Here is a 20,013-nt window from a genome sequence, read left to right as displayed (position 1 = left end):
TTGAACAGTGTTTTCGCTATAACTTGGCCAAAAAAAGAGGTATCGATCTCAAATTTGGTATGTAGATAGAAGGCGGTAGGGGCTATCACATATATTCCGCTTTTTTTCGAAATTCAAAAAACTTTTAGGATTTGTTGGCTATTATATTCAAAAAATCTATTTTTTGATTTTTGGGGGTCAAAATCCAAAAAATTCCAAAAACCGAAATAGCAGTTTTGTAGCCCTTTTAATTCCACACCTTTTATGGCTGAAACTTTTTTCTGTATCTCTAAAGCTGTAGGCCTGACAGCTCTTCCGGCGAAACCTTTTTTTGGGTCGAAAATGGCAAAAATGACGTCACTCTGACGTCATTAGCGGCCAACCTATCATAGCATTTGGAAAATTTTTGGTCACCATTGCGCTATCTGCTCCCGGGAGGGTACTGAAAGTTTGGTGACGATCGGCGCAGCGGTTCTCGAGATATATCGAAAAAACTAAAGGGGGGGGGGCAAAAAAATGCCCCCCCCCCACCGCCTGGAAGGTTAAAAGCGATAGCCGTGTGACAAAATGTATAATTCACGCAATACTTATTTAGACCATGATATTATTATGATCCCGGTGCTGGCGCCAATGTGTATTCTTGTCCCGTTACTGATACCTAGAAACGCCAATAATGCGTTACAGGCAGTAATTCCTGACATGCAATAGTTGCCTGTGTATGATAGCGAACTTCTCTGTCATAATTGACATTCTTTATTGATGCCACTTTGGACAATCAACTTATGTTTATTTCTGGATCATCGTGTAGTGTGTTTTTAGAACGTGGTGTTGACTACATGGAACGTGGCGTTGGGTGCAAAATAGAGGCTTATATTTAGAGAACACAATGCAGTATTTTATTTTGTGTCCCAAAAAATGATGCGATTGACTATATGCCTTCGACACACAACCCCGAATCACAGCAAAGTTGTAACACCACAGTCCACAACCACAAACAACATTTAAGCAAAGTAATACTACATCATGTAGGTATCACTTTTTGGCGGCAAAAAAAAAATGAACAAGATCAAACCGTTATCAATATATAAGAAAAGGTCCCCAATTTCATAAGCATGCGTGACAAGGGCTTGTTGCATTTTAATGCAACCTTGGGAAAACTGATATCACTCTTCAATCAAGTAAAACCACAAACAAAGACAGCTATTATTTTCCCTCGCCAGTCCCGATACTGGAAAGTTGCACCGCCTCCCCATGACATAACTGATGACGTCATTTCTTATGACATCACCACCGCATCACCTATGACGTCATTATTTTGCTGCAACACTCTTCTTGCTTTTGTAGCTCTTCACGGAGAACATGGAGCCGCGGCGGCTGGCGGCCGGCTGACTGGGGGGTGGGGGAGGGGGCGGGGACTGGGGGCGGCTAGGGGGGAGTTCCACGATGGAAGCCGGCGGCGGTGGCGGCGGCGGTGGTGGAAGGGCCTGTTGCTGGTAGGGTGCTGGTGGTGGCTGGTAGTAGCTGAAATAGAAAAGGGGAGAGTTTGTAACGTTAGTAGCTTTACAGCAACGATAGCAATATAATAACAAATAGTATTATATAGTAACGATAGTAGTCGATACGATAGCGATAGTAAATTGTATTAACGATAGTAGATTACAGCAGCATGCAAATCTTATGCAAATCTTATACATATTTTGAAGGGTGTAGTTATGCGGTTTCGGGTGTGTTTCAAAACTAAATATAATTGTATCATTTTTACCATTATATCAATACTGAAGAGTAAAATAAATGCTTGTTTGTCACGTAATGGATATCGGTAAACGAACAAATGGGACTCTAACCTTGTTGAATATGATAAAATTCAGCATGCAAGGTAGGCTTCACGCTCTTATAACGTGCAGGATGCGTTCTAAATTTGCTAGCTTTTTCTTTTCGCTAGCCTTTTGGCAATTCCAAATGCTGGATCACAGCTTTAGAGTCACGAGGCCATTGCCACCAACTTACTTGGAGTCCCGTCGTCCGTCCCCATAGGCCGCCTGATTCTGATTGTAGCCGTTAGATGGCAGGAAGATCGGCATCGGCTGCGTGAGTGTAATGATTTGGTTCGGCTGCTGTTGCTGCTGCTGCTGCTGGATTTGACGACGATCAGCCTCCCGACGTTCCAGCTCTTTCTCAGCTCGGACTCTGACAGCCTGAGAAAAAGAAAAAGAGATAGAAAGATCTTTTCAAACGGTCACCGCACGTGAACTCAGCATGCACCGGAGGGGCTGCGGGAGTCGAAATATGCTACTGTCCAGCTCAGAACGACAGGGGTTTGGAGCTTGAGGAAGATAATGTATGCCTGGTGGGTAAAGATAGGACAGGTCACAACCCAGAAGTGGATGTGATGTGAATATCCTTTCCGATCGTTATCTACGACCATCCGAACGTTCAGCTAGGAGTGAACACTCGGCAGTGACTGAGAATACCGCGTCATCTACATATACTACCCAACACAAACGCCACTGGCATTATCAAGTATAGATGTCGCCACTAAAGCCGGCACCGACTGGTGGGATACTATCGAGCCCGATTTTAGGACTAAAGTACGTATCGCTAAAGTACGTAGGACAAAAGTACGTATGCAAATGTTCGTACGCAAATATACGTAGGCGATAAAGTTCGTATGCCAAAAGTACGTACGCAAATGTTCGTACGCAAAAGTACGTATGCAAAAGTACGTAGTGCATAAAGTACGTATGTCAAAAGTACGTACGCAAATGTTCGTACGCAAAAGTACGTATGAAAAAGTACGTAGTGCATAAAGTACGTATGCTAAAAGTACGTACGCAAATGTTCGTACGCAAAAGTACGTATGCAAAAGTACGTAGTGTAAAATGTACGTATGAAAAAAGTACGTACGCAAATGTTCGTACGAAAAAGTTCGTATGCAAAAGTACGTAGTGTATAAAGTACGTATGCCAAAAGTACGTACGCAAATGTTCGTACGCAAAAGTACGTATGCAAAAGTACGTAGTGTATAAAGTACGCATACCAAAAGAACGTACGCAAATGTTCGTACGCAAAAGTTCGTATGCAAAAGTACGTACTACGTAGTGTAAAAAGTACGTATGCCAAAAGTACGTACGGTTCGTATGCCAAAGTACGTGGTGTATAAAATACGTATGCTAGAAGTAGGGTATAGTAGTTAATGTAAGTTGAGCCACTTTTTCTTTATTGCTGCTCTGTTGCCATACTACAGGAAACTCATGATAAATTCATATACCAAATAATATAGCTTTGTCCATTTCGCCCATTTACTCATCGAGAAATTTTGCTATGCCTTGTAACAAATGCTCATTAAATAAAGAATAAGAAAGGTATTACACATTGATCAACTTAACCGAACGGTGGGGTACGTACTTAATACCCTATGTACGTACATTTGCTATGCGTACTTTTGTCCGTGACGTACTTTTGTCCACACGTAGAGTAGACCGGGGCAAGTCTCCTCGCTGAAGTAAAACGCCTCACCGATGTTTCTCGGAACTGGCAGGGTTCTGGGGAAAGATCCTCTCTTCTGTTAACCCGGCCGGGCCCGGGGGTAATTCCAACCACCGCAGCCCGGGAAGGGGCGTTTTTTCGCCCCCCTGTCTAACTCCGTAAATAAGAGAGCTACGCAAACAAAAGCAATACCAAACGAAAGGGCCTTACGAGACGCTTCTAAAGCACCCAAAATTTTTGACCTCAGGTCAATTTTCAAGGTCAGAGGTCAAGGTCAAAGGCAAAAACCGGCACATGTGTAGTGATCTCAAAGTGAGCGTTCTAGAGGACTTTTTTTTTCTCTCTCTCTCACGTTTATTGATCGGAACACCCATCCATCAGCACACATCAACCCAGCAGCACGGTAGCAGCTCACACTCGAGCATGCTACACACATTCTAAACATCACCAGGCACTCTCCCATAGCAGACATCTGTCACCCCCGTGATCCGTCAATAAATTTAGCGTCCGGCGCACCGCTCGCTGCCTGTCGCCAGTGTGTTTACTACCTATTCACGAGCCAGGCGGCGCCACGACGCCCCACGACGGCGGCCCCCGGCCCGGCGGACCGGCAGAGGACGGCGAGGGCGGCAACGTGGAGATCTTGGAAATGGTCTCGTGAGATAAATCGCGCGACAACCACTAGACCACTACCACTACCACCACTACTAACCACTAGGGTCTAGAAAAATCGACTTTGTGACGTCATCAATGGGGCTAAGTCCAAATTTTTTATTTCAGAAGATGCCAAATTGATGGAAGAAAAGGTACTGAAAATTTCGCTTTCCTATCACTAAGCGTTCGGGAGCTATCGCAAATATTCGCCAGGAGGGGGGCGAAAAACGCCCCCCGGGCCCGCGAGGGTTAATCTAGTGTATGGGGCTTCTTGCCTCAGGCCGTGGGGCGTTTTGCCCTGGGGTTGGGGCAAAATGCCCCATTTGCAGTTGCTTCACAAAGCACTTCCTAGCTGGGAGTCCGATCATAAGTGAATGAATTTGAGGGATGGAATTTAAAGTAAAATGTCCAAAGAACACATTGAGCACAAATTTGGCCTTCCAGGTGATGTGAGACAAAAGTAGGTACCTATGTAGCGAAATAAATTATCTGGGGCGTCTTGCCCAAGACTACCCTACTTTATACCCTACGTACATACGTACATTTGCTATACGTAGACTTTTGTACGTGACGTACTTTTGTCCATACGTCCTACGTACTTCTGCGATACTTACTTTTGTCCGTGACGTACTTTTGTCCATACGTACTTTTTACCCTACGTACATTAGCTATACGTACTTTTGTCCGTGACGTACTTTTGTCCATACGTACTTTATACCCTACGTACTTCTGCGATACGTACTTTTGTCCCTGACGTACTTTTGTCCATACGTACTTTATACAGTACGTACTTCTGCGATACGTACTTTTGTCCCTGACGTACTTTTGTCCATACGTACTTTATACTGTACGTACTTCTGCGATACGTACTTTTGTCCTTGACGTACTTTTGTCCATACGTACTTTATATTGTACGTACTTCTGCGATACGTACTTTTGTCCCTGACGTACTTTTGTCCATACGTACTTTATACTGTACGTACTTCTGCGATACGTACTTTAATCCTACGTACTTTTGCTTACGTACTTTTGTCCTACGTACTTTAGCGATACGTAATTTTGTCCGTAACCCATCGAGCCCCGAGGAGACTGATCCAATTACTTGAGTAGATTACTGTGATTGACTTTTGATTACTTCATTACTTTACTTGATTACCGGGGGAAATCACATTACTGCTGCGAGAAACACAATGAGGGGGGGGGGGGATGCGACGGCGTCCCATTCCGAGGACTGCATACCTAAGTGTAGGTAAATAAAGAACCTCGTGGTTGTGGTCAGCAGTTCATGTCCCTTTCGCTTTTTCAGTATCATATATAACAATATTAATCATTTTTCTTGTGTAAATATTTGAATACTATTGTCATCTTTTCATAGCGTTCGTGAAAATTCTGGAACTTATTGATAGGGCTCAGACACCATCAAGCCTGTACAAAACGACACCCATGTGTGCATCCCATCTTTCTGTCCCCCCCCCCCCAACCATTCCCTCACATTTACCCCGACGTCTCCCCACGTCTTCCCCTACGCATCCCCGAGCTCCCCCATAAATCCATCCCGTTCTCCCCCACCCACGTCTACCCCACGTCTCTCCACGCCTTCCGCTACGTATCCACGAGTCCCCCATGTCTCCCCTGTTCTCCCCCATGTATCCACCCTGTTCTCCCACCACCCTGTCTTCTACCACGTCTCCCCAAGTCGCGTCTCCCCCTGTTCTTCCCCCACGTCTTCCCCCACGTCTCCCCCACGTCTCTCACCTCCTTGACGTGCAGCTCCTGCAGGCTGTTCTGCAGTTCCTTCACCTTGCGCCTGTAGATGAGGACCTTCTTCTGATCATCCTTGCTGCGGCGCTCGGCCTCAGCCATCCTCCACTTGAGGTCCTGCATCTCCTCCGACTGCTTACGGATCAGGAACTGGCGAAAGGGAAAGGGGAGAAAGAGGTGAACTGATAATTGAAGATTGAGAGTCTGATAAGGAACAGTTAAAATTTACAAGCAAGCACTGAAATAAAAATTGATTTTGATACGATGAAGAAAGAACTGACATTGAAAAAAGTTACTTTTGCGAAGTGAATTTAATTGGTAAAGTATACAAATTGGTAAGTGAAAGCTGCAAAGACAGAGCTCAAAGAACGGTGGGGGGATCTTCGACTGATCAGAACGTGGTATACATGTATTTATTTGTCCTCTCTCCATGAGGAATAAAGTTACCCAATATCCACTGCTCCAAGGAATGACGGTTTGGGTTACTAAATGAGTTACCTGCATCCTCTCCACTGCAGACATCCTATCATCAAGTCGACTAAGGCGGTTCTGAAGACCCAGACTGTTCTGCTTGAAGGACTGCTTCATATCCTTACAGAGATCCTGAAGAGATAGCTGGTTCAGCTGGGTGATCGCTGTAAAAAGGTATACAGGGTTAGCAAACAGCAGTGTATGCTGTAAAAAGGTATAAATGAAAAAGGTAAAAGGGTTTAGTGGTTGTTGCAGGGTAAGACAGGCTTTTACACAAACTGCAATGAAGACCTTTTTACAGGAAGGTTGACGTTGCTGCTTTCGGCAATCATTACCAAAATGATTCATTGGATCTTTTGTGCAAATGAGAAGCCGTGACAAATTATCCTACCGCAAAGCCACCACAAAAAGAGTCGACAAAAATGCAATGCGAGTATTGTACCTGAACGATAAGATTTATATGACAGAATAGTTTCAGCTTCGCCACTTTTGCAAATAAAACCATTGCCTACCTTCCATTTCAACTTTCAAGAATCTGGTGAGAGATCTTCTATGTTACACCTTTGCTTACCTGTCTGCTGATTGGCTGACGTCGATGGCAGCTCGACCGCTGATTGGTCGATGTGTCTTTCAGCGCCCGAGGTCACAGCAGGCGAGTCCATTATTTGTGGGTTAGGGGAGGCCATATCCTTCACAACAACTGACGCTTCGATTGAGACCGCCTTGTTCCGTTCAGTCACACCAGAAGTTAAGGGGTGTTTTTTCTCGGGAGGTGAGAAGTGTCCGTTAGTTGCGTGTTGGTAAGAAGGCTGTGTTTGCTGTTTTTCTGGAGAAGAGCGACTTTCCCTCGCTGCACCTCCAAGAGAAGAACTCACTTCGGACTGGCCTTTCTTATTGTCCGAACTGTTGACTGTCCGGACGGAATTGACGTTTTTAGGACCTGACGAAGCTGTTGTTTGCTTCTCGGTGACTAAGGTAGCTGGTCGATCCTCTACCGGCTGCTGCTCAGCAACTGAACCGTTAGCAGGGGCCTGCTGTATAGCAGGATCAGAACGCGAAGCTCCTCCTTCAGAGTTTGAGTCTGGTGAAGGCGAAGCTTCTTTTGATTGTGTGTTTGACGAAGACGGTGTCTTCTCTGTCCTGGCGGCTGCTGGGGATTCCACTGCCTGGCTTGAAGCGTTGATCACTGAAGGAGCAGCTTCTTCGCCACCAGAGGAAGACGACTCTTCGGGCACTGGAGATAACTCCTTAGGACTTGAGGTAGGCTTGTCGACGGAACTACGCTCTGGAGCTTGCTCCTCTGCTTCAGACTTGCTTTCGGTAGTTGAACTCTCAGTAGTTACTTCAGTTTGTTCCGTGACAGCGCCGGTGGTCACAGGAACTGCTTCGGAATTATCTCCAGAATCAGAGTGGTTGGGACCAGCGTTTAGGATGTGTTTAGAGTTTGTTGGAACCCTTTCGGCACCTGCGGGTGTTACAGCACTGTCAGTTCCGGCAGAAGAATGATCGGGAACGTCTTCAGCACCTGGTGGAGCGCCTTCCTCCGGGGAACGTTTGACTTCCTCCTGGGGTGTTGAATGCTTCTCGGGCTCAGTCTCTGAAGCCGGATCCTCTTGACCAGGTGTTGTTGTATCTTCAGGCTTATCTGCTACGGACTCTTCGTCTTGCTTGGTCAGCGAAGCCTCCAAGGGCTGTGACGTTGATGTAGCTTCAGTGGACCCAGGCGTAGATACTGATTCAGCAGGCTCTTGTGTGGGTGAGCCTCCCTCTGGATGGTTCACTGGTGCTGTGGGCTGAAGTGATGGCGGAGGCTCTTCGGGTTGGGGCGACGTCTCCTTTGAAGATGGAGTCGATTTCGAAGGTTTGCCTTCGGACTTGTCTGCTGGAGGCTGCAATATTGAAATGTGTTATTCAGTAGTGTTAGTGCAGTTTTCTAGCTTTTCATGTTTGTTGTAAACCAACTTAAGTCCTCCTTATCAATTGGATAGGCTTCACCATGATAGCGCTAGTGTCTTGCGTAGTAAAGGGTGACTTTGTGATGCTGGAGAAAAAAAGAATAATTGGAAACCTGACAGTAAAGTTCATAAGTGACGTCTGCGTATGTCTGTGATCACGTCTATAATATTTAAATTTCTGCTTTGCTCGTGATCGGATGGCAATAATCCATAATTCCATGTCAGGTATACCTTTTTACGAGTAATGCGCTGCACCAGGCCGATATTACGCAATGACCAGGGTTTCTTCTTGGGTTTGGGTTCCTCAGGAGCGGGTCCCGTCTGGTCCGGCTGTGAACAGACCAAGATGATAGGCTCAGTGATTATGGTGAATATTCAGCTCTGCCTGATACCAACGCATCGCGGAAAATGTAGTCGTGTGTCGAAAGTGTTCGGAGATCAATTTGAGGTCAGAGAAGTACGACTACATACATATGTGAAAACCTTTCTACGGATTTTGTGTTTGTATGAAAATTGGCTCATGTTTCATCAACAAAAACTGGCATTGGACCTTTACTTCGGACATTGGTCTTTGATATTTACTCTGATATAATTGGCTCTTCATTTTCTACCTGGAATCTATTTCTCCTGGTGACCCTACCTGCAGCCCCTCCCCTAACCCCACAGTAATCCCTGATGTCACTAATTTTTATAACGATCTCTGTGGTCACTAACCTGCTCGCTGATTGGCTGCTCAGCGATGACCTCGGCTTCCTCGTCGTGACCTATGACCTCTGTCGGGTCAGTGTCGCTGTCGATGACCGACGCTGAGGTCATCTAAAACGAGCACTGCGGATAGCAAGATCCAGCCAACGCTAAACGAGCATAAACAATATAAACGAACACACTAGGGGGACGAAGTTGGAAACGCTGAAGTGGTCACACTGGATAATGAACATGTTCAAAAAGCAAACATGCATCGGAGGGCTTGTGCATTGTGTAACAGAAAGGCAATGACCGAAGTCACGTCATTGTTCAAATGTGCTCTGAGCAAATGTAAAACTATGTTGGTAGTCACATTCCTTTTACATAGATTATTCGTATAGCTATAAGTCATATGGCATGCCATTGGCAGCGGTATGCTGTGATAAAAGAAACTGTTTGGGAAGGAAAATTGTATCAGCATCCGTAAAAAGCGATGAAAATAGATGTGCAAATGCAATGAGCAGCCCTAGTAAACCACGCAGCAGTACAAAATTGATAGCATTTGATTCACCACCTTTTTATTTCGTTGGTTTTCCACCATTTTATTTCGTGTCAACGTTGCACTTTCCTTTCACCTATACATGCATCTTCCCTCTAGCGTCCTTCACCGTGCGACCATATATAATGTGAATTTTCTCTGACCCTGGCGGACGTGTGTTGGGGACCATGTCGCCTTAGTGACCTTACGTGACCCTGATCAAACCGTGTCATCAACTGTGACCACTGATGACCTTATCTGGCACATGTGACCCTGCCACCTCCACCTGTATTGGTATCACAGTCAACTCATGTCCTTCATCGTAACCTTTGTGACCTTATCTTACCCCAGTCAACCCACCGTGACCTTTGGTGACCTCACCTTAGCTCGGTCAATCTTCGTCACAGCGAAGGGTTGCAAATGAAGGAAAACTTCGGTCCGATGACGACTCGAACCCATCGACCGAAAATCTACGGCAGTCCTGTGCCATCACCAGATATACGTCATGTGACGTACGAGGACGTACTTATCAATATATAGTTATCAGTATGAGGGTTACACCACCACCATACCTGCAACGCTAAGTGCAGAAATGTAATACCACTACCAGTATTCAGTACCTTACTACCATATCAGTACCCCCTATAAGTTTGTATCTACAGGAAACGCAATACCAACCAACCCAATGGATGAGACAATACTCCATGTTGGTTGGATGAGTATTATCTCATCCATGCCAACACCTTGAAAAGTACACAATTAGAGCATTGCAATACAATGTCATTACCACTTATTAGCATGCTGGTAAAAAATCACACGTCAATATAAGACACAGTACCATCGTCGCTAACTTCTGACAATAGCAATACTGAATGCCACCATACCTTTCACCACTTACAAACGAAATCAAGGTAGCTTTATGCAGGTATGAAGGTAATATTTCATTTGAAACATGATTCCAATACATATTTTTTCATGCAACGTAGGATCATCACTTGAAGAAGTTTGTTATGGTTTACCTTTACCGAATTGATCTTTTGCCCGTGACTTTCTCATTTGTGCGAGTGACCTCATAATTCGCCCTTCCCACAGTAGAACACCTGAGGTCACCACGCCCCCCCCCCTCCCCCAGACATATGGAGGTCACAGGGTGCTTACAAGGCACACAGGTGTTTGGCTGGGAGAGCGAGAGAGAGAGAGAGAGAGAGAGAGAGAGAGAGAGAGAGAGAGAGAGAGAGAGAGAGAGAGAGAGAGAGAGAGAGAGAGAGAGAGAGAGAGAGAAAAGAGAAAAAAGAATGCGTTATTTAGCTTGGTATTTCTACTTCCTTTTCTCTGGCATCTCTCTCTCTCCTCTCTCTCTCTCTCCTCTCTCTCTCTCCCTCTCCCTCCCTCCCTCTCTCTCTCTCTCTCTCTCTCTCTCTCTCTCTCTCTCTCTCTCTCTCTCTCTCTCTCTCTCTCTCTCTCACACTCTCTTTCTCTGACGATGGTCTTGGGAGCGGAAGCCTTCACAAAATGCAAATGGGCGAGGGAAGCCTATGTGTGAAATATGGTGAAAACGAATGGTTTCCTCACAGGTTTGGCTGACACACCTACTGTCAAGGATTCAGCAGACCTGAATCGAAGGCCAACAAGCCGCATATTTGAGCTTTGGTTTTCCCCACTTAACGCCACATTTGGCGGCTCTAAACCAGAAAATTCAAAGATTTTAATTTACGTCATCAAAAATTGATGACTTAACCCTCGCCCTGGCAGGGCATTTTTCATAACACGGCCTGGCAGGGGGGGGGGGGGTCGATGCGACCCCCCCCCCTCGCGATTGGCTCCTATGGCACCTAGAAACACCAAATTTGGTAGGTAGGTGGGCCCCCCGGAGTTCTCGCCCCTGTGCAAATTTGGTTGCTCTAGATCAATATTTAGGGGGGTTTTGGGGGGTATAAATGTAAAAATTTCGCTAAAAACAGGTCAAAAGTTTTTCGCTTATAACTTTTGATCTAATTAAGATAGAGCAAAAAGAAAAGCACCAGTGAACTCAGCACGTCAAAGCGCGTCGAATGATATACTATTTAGCTTGCTTAAGTGTACTTAAAGTTTTTCTTAATTTTTAAGTAAACTTTAATTAATCAATTAAGTTCAAGTTAACCAAATTGCATCATATTGCATATCATTCGATTCGGCTGATCACCAGGAACACAATGACACCATTTTTAAGCTCTAGCGTCATTATGTGCCAAGTTATTGGCAAAAACGTCATTTGACCTCAGTTGACCTCATTTGACCTGACCCATGGATAAGTACACCAAACAAAGAAGCACCAAGTGACCTGCTGTTAAGTACTGTGGTTTCAAAGCACAAAAGTGATAGAACGAAGCGGATATCTCCAGTATTTTCCGAATTTAGTATTTTCCCATAGGCTTAACATTACGACGTAATGACCTCTAACTGACCTCAGGTCAGTGACCTCAAAAAACCCGAACTATATGTTATACAACTCGGTGAACTTAGCACACCCTGAAAGTTTGAAGGAAATCAGTCCAAAACTGTGAGCTGGACAGGTGCAAAAAGAAAATTGAAATTTGACCATGACCTTGTACCGGTTTTTCTGACCTGGTGACCTGACCCAAGGTCACCCGGACCTGAAATTTTCAGGTCATATGTAAAAAGATTGCCCCATAGGCTGTGCCAAATTTGGCGGCGCTGCGCGCTGCCGTTTTTACGCTATCTTCGAAAAACCTTAGGGGGGGGGGGGGGTCGCATCGACCCCCCCCCCTGCCAGGGCGAGGGTTAAATTTTTTCAATGCTATTTGATGCAATAAGTGCACGGACAAATTTAGAGCCTCATCGGAAGTGATGCCCTAAATTTTTTTGGGCCATCATTATAATTTCTAACAATTTCTAACACTCTGACGAAACTCCATTTTAAAATCGATGGCAGCCTGCCACATGTCAAGTAAATCTTTGAAAACCTCTTTTAGCGCAACAAGATATGGCAGCATTGCCTTCATGCAAAGAACTTCCCTTGACTCGGCCGCAATTATTTGACTTTCTGCGCAGGCTCCTCTGGATGTTACGAATATACTATCCTTTGAATAAAAAGTTTAAATGACGTCACATGTACCATTGGCGCGGGAACCGGGGGGGGGGGCAGTGGGGGCAGCTTGCCCTCCCCCTAACTCTGGGGCCGTGGGGGCGGTGCCCCCACAACTTTGAGACAGAAAACCACACTTTTTTGCAAATGTTCTTTTTTTGTTGAAAAAGCCAAGGGATGAAAAATAAGTGGCCTAAAACCGGTGAGAAAACTAGATTTGGGGGTACCCCTGGTTGGTCTCTATTATGGTGTGCCCCCCCAGTCTGAAAGTAGTTCCCGCGCCCCTGCATGTGACGTCATGTTGCATATCAGTGGATCGCGGAAAACCGCAGTGGATGTTCAACCCCCCCGTCCCCCAGCAGGACGCGGGTTAATGAAAAAGCGGACAGGATTCGGACGCGTCTGCCCCCGTGCCGCTACAAACCAAGGCCCTACAAAGTAATCGTGTCGCGGGGCTCCGTCCAGGAGCTTGGTTGTCATGGAAACGACGCTTTGAATAAAGTCCTTCATCGCCGTAAAGTTTTCTTTTGTGATGTCCTAAACGCAAAATTCAAAATCTCGTGGAGGTGTGGCCCTAAAAAATGCGGCCCTAAAGTTGTGGGGCTAAATTAAAACAGCTCGAGCGATGATGGTCTAAACTTCTAAAACGCGTATGGCTGTGCACACTGACTGGTGTACGATATGAGCACTGAAATTTGAACTAAGCACATAAGGTTTCCAATTCTATCCTAAGCAGTCTTATCCTATCCTATCCTATCCTATCCTTATCCTATCCTTTTACTTCGCTCAGCAATGAAAGCGTACTTTTTATAAATTAAGAAAACCGTCATTTTGTTGGGGGGCTGGTGTTTTCATCAAGTATACGTATGTATCAATTTTGTAGTGGAAAGGTTGTTAAGTTTAGTTCAACTTTTCACTTCTTAAAAATTGTTGCTTAGTTAAATCTAAGTTGTTCATGACAAATGCAATTACAGTGAAAAGTAAGTATAAATACACTATGTAACCGATTTTTTGCACAAATAAAGCTGAAGTGCCAAGAAAAATGGTAATTTGGAATTAATTGAAAATGATTGTCCAATACAAATGCATGCTATCAAGTCACCTCGTGCATAATGATAAGATGTGATGTCACTGAGTAAATATCTCTGAAAATAGGTATAACAGAACAATAAGACAGTGAAAAGACATGGCAAGTACACATGTTACACGGTAACGCTAAACAATCCCATCGCAAATCGCTACCAAAAATTCAATGTCAAACCCACCTTTTCCAGCGTTTTACCTCTCCCTCCGCACTATTCTGTCTTCAGCTCTCTTCTCTCCCTCCGCCTATCAGACAGCCTGACGACCCTTTGAGCGGTAGAGGTCGAACTGACGACTGCCTAACACAGATGTGGGAACACCTGTAGCGGTGGGTGGCGAGCACTTGAGGTGGTGTGGATGGGTCGCGTCAGCGAGCGGTATGTGTGTGTGTGTAGGGGGGGGGAGGGGTCTGTCTGTATAAGTGATGTCAATCACGGAAAATCGGAATACCGATACCAAACCAAATACCAACTAAAACCACGGGAGAATACCGAAACCAAACCAACTTGGGAAACTGAGGGAAATACCAACTTTTTACCGATTTCTTAGCCTCTAATACATTAATGAGGGCTTATGATACCAACAAAATACCAAACACATTACGATTGAAATACCAAATACCAAGTTGGTATCGGTTTGGTATCGGTATACCAAAAAGTGGGTATCCGATTGACATCTCTAGTCTGTATGTCGCTGTGGGTCTTCCTGTCGGGGTATGGGGGGGGTGTCTGTCTGTCTGTCTGTCTGTCTGTCTGTCTGTCTGTCTGTCTGTCTGTCTGTCTGTCTGTCATTTTGCCTGTTAGTCAGTCCGCCGTTTCGGTAATAAAGCAAACTGTTTTATTCTCGTATAGGTACTGGTGAATAAATTTATCCACGAGTGTCCATCCATGCGTTGCGTATTTCAGTCATCTGTTCATTACTAACAGTTTTTTATGACGTTGAGTGATTACTTTTGATTATAGTGATTTTTTTTTAATTACTTCTGATGAAGTATTAACTGAGTCATGCAGAGCTGTCGTTGGTAACGATTCTGAAATCACGAGCCTGGGAGCTGCGTTCGGAGCATTCATGTGAGAGAAATGATGGAACCTGTCCGCCAGCTTCTAAAAACCGCGCCCGGCAAGAATTATCAAAACCTGTTGATATTACCTAACAAACTCATCACCCTGCATGCCATTGTTTTCGCAGACTGGTCTGGTGGCTTGCGTCACGTGACCAGACGCCGCAGCCTATACCGAACACAGTGGCCCAGTGACAAAAGTCACGTGGTTATGTAGTAAAGTCTCACGGAACCACTCCAAGCCCACACCCAACTCAGTACTCCGATGTTTTTCACCACCCGACCACAGCTATTACCTCCAAAGCCACGTGACTTTCGGCGACATCCACGCTAACCGAATCCAATACATCACCAGAAATCTTTCCTCACCGCCGCTCTGCAGCGTAGTGAAGCGAGATGCAATTTTACCGGTTCATGTTCCAACCACGAGACTCCGGTTGTCGTCAGAGCTACTGTTGCGCAGTGTCAATTGATTGGCATTCATGATCGACCGGTCTTTTGCCCTCGGGGCAAATTTGGAGAGTATAAAGTATCGGTTCAGATGGGGTCTGAGGTAGAGCTGCAGTGTGGTTGGGAGTGATAAGAAGAAAGATGAAGAGTTTTGTGGTGCTTCTGGCAGTGCTGGCGGTGAGTGAAGCTGTTATGTCCGTCTTGGAGTGATTTTGAGATAGGTGCTATTTCAGTTTGGCTACAAACCCCTATAATTAGCTGGTTTTGCTTCACTGGTCGATGATTATAAAGTTTGTCACTTTTCGTAGACGAAAACTGTGAACATAACTACACTACTAAATTTATCAAATGGAGCGCTTATAGCTGCTCGTGCAAAGCAGCAGAGCGCTCGGCAATTATAACTAAAAAAAAAAGAAGAAGAAAATTGAGCCTAAACGATTGTAAAGAATAATCTCTTCGGGCAGGTCAAAATATCATTCGTTTGTGATTTTTAAAATGTAGTAGCAAAGGGATGAAAATGGAACTCATGTAGTCACTCCAGGTGAACCTTATCTAAAATAACTTTCAAACAATTTCAATCTTACTGCAATTCATATGAATTCCATTCATGTCTGTAACCTAAATTTACGCTGTACCCTAAGCAAATGCAAAAAAAAACTCAAACACCCCATGTGACCTCAGGTGTCCTTTCTCACTTGCCCTTTACAACACCTCCGACTCTTTTCTTCCCCAGGTGGCCGCAGCAGCTGCCGAAGAAAAACCCTCCGACGCCGAAGCCCCGAAGGATGCCGCCAGCGCGCGGCGCGCCCGTCTTCTTCTCCTCCTCGGCAAGAAAGCCCTCCTCCTGAAGGGGCCGCTGCTCCTTCCTGCCCTCGGAGCGAAAGCGAAGGCTGCTAAGCTAGCTGGAGTGGCTGGTGCAGCGGGTACCGCCGGTACTGCCGCAAAGGTGGTGGCTGCGAAACCCATCAGCTACGCTCAGCCTGTGCAGGTCCAACAGTCCTACCAGCCTGTGCAGCAGGTGCAGTACCAACCCGTCCAGCAGGTGCAATACCAGGAGGTGCAGGTGCAGCCTCAGGTCAAGTACCAGCCAGTGCAGTATGAGAAGCTTGAGCTGGAGCCTCTTCACATCCAACCAGTCCAGGTCCAGCAGGTGAAGGCGCAGCCAAAGTACGAGCACTACGTTCCGGTTGATGTTTACGCCAAGCAGCCTAAGGCTCAATACGCCCCACAGCCGGTGGCGTACCACCAACCTATGGTGGGGTATGGTCAAGAGGTCGTACACCAGCCGGTGACCTATGAAGAACCTGTGTCGGGCTATGGTCAGGAGGTTGTCCACCAGCCGGTGGGCTATGGGGAGCAACCAGTGACGGGGTATGGCCAGCAAGTGGTACAGCAGCCGGTTGGATACGGTGAACAGCCTGTGTACTAGGAAGGGGTTGAGGATGATGTATGGGGAGGTTGAAGATGACATTATCAGTGGGTGGGGATGATGAAGCTAAAGTGGTTGAAGGCTGAAGGATGATAGATGTCTTCGGGTAACCTCGAAGAGTCAGAAGAAGACTGAAGACATGGATCTGTTGGAAGGGAAGATTGAGACGTTTGGTCCTGTCGGACCGGCTGAAGTTGAACCTGCGGCTTCCCGGCTGGTTGAAAGAAGCTGCTAACTTCTGACTTCTTGAAGTTCGGCTTCTCTCTGAAACTAGCTGAAGTACAGTGCTGTTGCAAGTCGCAAGTCGACGCCGTCTCTGCTTCTCTCTGACTTGCCCAGTAAAAAGTCTGCCTAGTCCAAACCAAGGGGTGCCTTTCAGCGGGTTTTCAGATTGATAAGTGTGCACTACAGTGTTTATATCAATGTTTGATGTTTAGAATAGTTAGTTATCGAAACTAGAGAATAAAACACAAATCCCATGCCACCATTTCATTCAGCATGCATCTTTCGAGTATCGCCGCGTCAGTTTTATAATCAGAATGTTGGCTGTTTCATTCAAAACTGCATCGGGTACGAAATGTAAAACATTGTTATTATGTGTGTTCAGACGCCTTCAATTGTAAACGAATATTAGTGATACTGACTATCAAATTGCTGCATTTTGTAACACACTAAGTCACGATTGTTACCATCATTGTTTACGCCGACGTGGGTGCTAATAAACGACAGAAAAACATATTTGTATGTTTTCAAGTTTTATCATTTCTGATTCCGCCTTTCCTTACCTCTTTTGATCCAGCCATGGCAGTGATTAGGAAGTTTGTTTATTGGAAAGTAGAATCAACACACTCTAATGAAGATTATCGATCGGCAGGCGAGGGTTTGCTGTCTAAGCTGAGGCAGATAAAATAGCTTTGTTGTTTATAAATCATCAACATGTAACCAATGATCAGGAGACACTCACGTGAGTGGATACATTGATAGCTAACCTAGCATGTAGGCTGTGCTCTATACCATAGACAAGGTGATACTTAGTCACACATATAGTGTAAGTGAGAAAACATACAAACACACATTCATACAAAGGTGAGGGATACCACAAGGGATTGATCGGGTCTGGCCAAATAGTTCAAGCAGGTTGTCTTCCCATAACTTAAAAAAGCCCTCCCGCTGGTTGTTTCGCTGTTTAGTGCAGCTGGTTGGTTCCTTGCAAGGCCCTATATATGTTCCTTCCTTTCAGCAGAGCTGACTGAGTATCTGGGGCACTTATTGGGCAGCGCTTCTCTCTTCAGAAGGCAGAAGCAGTTCAGAAGTGCGGTGCTCTCTGTTCAAAACTCTGGCTCCGGTTCTGATCCCAGTAGCGTCTTCAAAACTAGAGCCAACTTGCTTTGGCCAGAAGTGGAGGCTGATACCTTGTTTCGCGGGGTAATCAAAGTGATTATCTGAGGAAAAATAAAAATCACTTTCTATTAGCGGATTATGATGTAAATACATTGTCTAATGCATTTGCCTACCCACTTTAACCCTCGCCCGCACATGGGGGGGGGGGGGGGTGGTTGCCACCCCCCCCCCCCTAGGTAGTCTTTCTGCTCTGCACTCAACATTTTTAGAGCTAGAAGGCTGATTTTTCGTATAGCTGCTCCTGTATCCTTTTTTGATGTGCACTGAAAATTTCATGTTTCTGTGGTTTTTGGTTTCGGAGATATGACCTTGTTTTTCAGGTCATGTCATGACCCAAATGGCCAATTCTCAACATCTTGCGTTGGCTATGGGCCTTGTGAGCTTTTGACACCTTGATTTCAGCCATTTTTGCCAGTCTTACCTCCCACCATCATGGAATATGTCGTTCGACGATGTACAGATGTCAAGGTCAAGGCCAAGGTCAACCTAGGTCATCTAAGATGATTGCGTTTTAGGCAAGCGGAATTTACTTTTTGTGAAGTTTTTTGACTGCATTTTTGCTAAAAGCTTCTCAGATCATGATTTCATGTAATATGGACACATAAACAATCGGTGCACACATCAGTATACATACAGACACACACAGACATACAAACACATATCATTGACCTTGACCTAACTTGACCTGAAATGACCTCAGCAGCACAGACCTGATCGGGTAGTGTGACAAAGAGGTTCTAGCTGGCTTGGCACCAGAAAACGGCATCGTCATCGGTATATGATAAGCAGCGCACTTGATATCCAACGGTGACCCAAAACAGCAACATTTTTTAGTTTGACCTGACCTGGAAGGTCAATGACTGACCTGAGCAGGTAAAACTGGGTATCATTGGATTTGTCTCTTCCCAAAGAATCTTTTTGGTCTTACCGCTAAGCTCTATCTCCAACAGGAACGAAATGGCACGGAGGATGGCAACCACCATGTGCGTTCTAGGATGGGAAAATGGCATGTGCGGGCGAGGGTTAAAGAGAAAATTTGATGTTGCCCCAAAAAGCGTTGACATTTAGTCTCCCGTTGGCTTAGCGTTTGCAAATACCTATCATAAATTGGAAGTATTTTCACCGTGTAAATACAAATACGATTAACCATAAAAGGATCACACTCACAGCTTTCCACTCACTCAAAATGCACTCACCAGCATGACAACGAAGACCAAAACTACTGACTGGCAAGTTGTCATGGACGGGTCATGGTGCTGCTCCCACGGATCAATTGCCAATGTAGCTCAAAGAAATATTGCTCAGCTTTCGTCCAGTGACCATGGCCTTTATTGGATAAATGAAGGGAAGAGGATTTGTAATCCCTGCCAACCCAGGAACGGTTATGAGGTTATTTTGTGAACATGACCCGAGGTAAAGACTCGAATATCCACAGTTCAGCAGGCCGTTCCTCACGATTCACGCAAGCGTCTTCTGATTGGTCGAGGCTGACCTCTCTTTTTACGTCACAAGTCACCATCCATTCAGATGATCTATCCACATGTCAGATCTATGATATACATCATATCCAGACTCATTTTGGAAACCTAGATTTCATTTTTATAACCGACTTCTCCTCACTGTAAATTGGGCTGATTTGACCTTTCCTGACCTCCCTGTGATGTCACAGGTAAAATATCAAGGTCGTGAATACTGAATAGCCTTTCCTGTGCATCTTGGGCTCTTTCGAATGCTGTTGCATTTTCTGATCCGACTATTGGTTCCGGAGATACGAAGGGAGGCCCCCTCCCCCCATAGGACGTGGAACCTGCCAGCCCTGAACGGGGCGCGGATTAAGATAAAAAGTCCACCATAACAACATCAAAACCAACAGCGGAAACACACCCATCCCACCAACCTACTCCGGTACCACCCCAGTGCACATTTGTCACATACATCGCCTCCTCACATAGCACAGTTCCACCATAGCCGACCGAT

The 20,013-nt window shown here is 45.4% G+C and overlaps 2 protein-coding genes across 6 annotated transcripts; one reads left to right on the top strand and one right to left on the bottom strand.

Annotated features, from left to right (window-relative positions):
- Positions 1-847: 847 nt before the first annotated feature.
- On the bottom strand, positions 848-13,967 carry LOC122373590 (protein piccolo-like). 5 transcript variants are annotated; one of them, XM_043351808.1, is made up of 9 exons: positions 13,879-13,967; positions 9,910-10,009; positions 9,021-9,134; positions 8,538-8,636; positions 6,923-8,240; positions 6,379-6,515; positions 5,875-6,030; positions 1,987-2,174; positions 848-1,500 (listed from the first exon to the last, which is right to left on the bottom strand). In XM_043351808.1, exons 3-9 carry the CDS (start codon positions 9,120-9,122, stop codon positions 1,290-1,292), a joined length of 2,211 nt encoding a protein of 736 aa, XP_043207743.1. In that variant the 5' UTR covers positions 9,123-9,134; positions 9,910-10,009; positions 13,879-13,967; the 3' UTR covers positions 848-1,289. The 5 variants fall into 5 exon arrangements, with proteins under 5 accessions (XP_043207743.1, XP_043207741.1, XP_043207745.1 ...); XM_043351806.1 differs by having other exon boundaries at positions 9,021-9,122; XM_043351810.1 differs by having other exon boundaries at positions 9,910-9,998; positions 13,879-13,934.
- Positions 13,968-14,876: 909 nt separating this feature from the next.
- Positions 14,877-17,373, top strand: LOC122373589. Its single transcript, XM_043351805.1, has 2 exons — positions 14,877-15,383; positions 15,940-17,373. Exons 1-2 carry the CDS (start codon positions 15,348-15,350, stop codon positions 16,633-16,635), a joined length of 732 nt encoding a protein of 243 aa, XP_043207740.1. The 5' UTR covers positions 14,877-15,347; the 3' UTR covers positions 16,636-17,373.
- The last annotated feature ends 2,640 nt before the right edge of the window (positions 17,374-20,013 follow it).

Source organism: Amphibalanus amphitrite, unplaced genomic scaffold (assembly GCF_019059575.1).
Source record: "Amphibalanus amphitrite isolate SeventyFive unplaced genomic scaffold, NRLGWU_Aamphi_draft 001519F_arrow, whole genome shotgun sequence".
NCBI classification, from domain to species: domain Eukaryota; kingdom Metazoa; phylum Arthropoda; class Thecostraca; order Balanomorpha; family Balanidae; genus Amphibalanus; species Amphibalanus amphitrite.
This window is presented reverse-complemented; position numbering and strand designations above follow the sequence as displayed.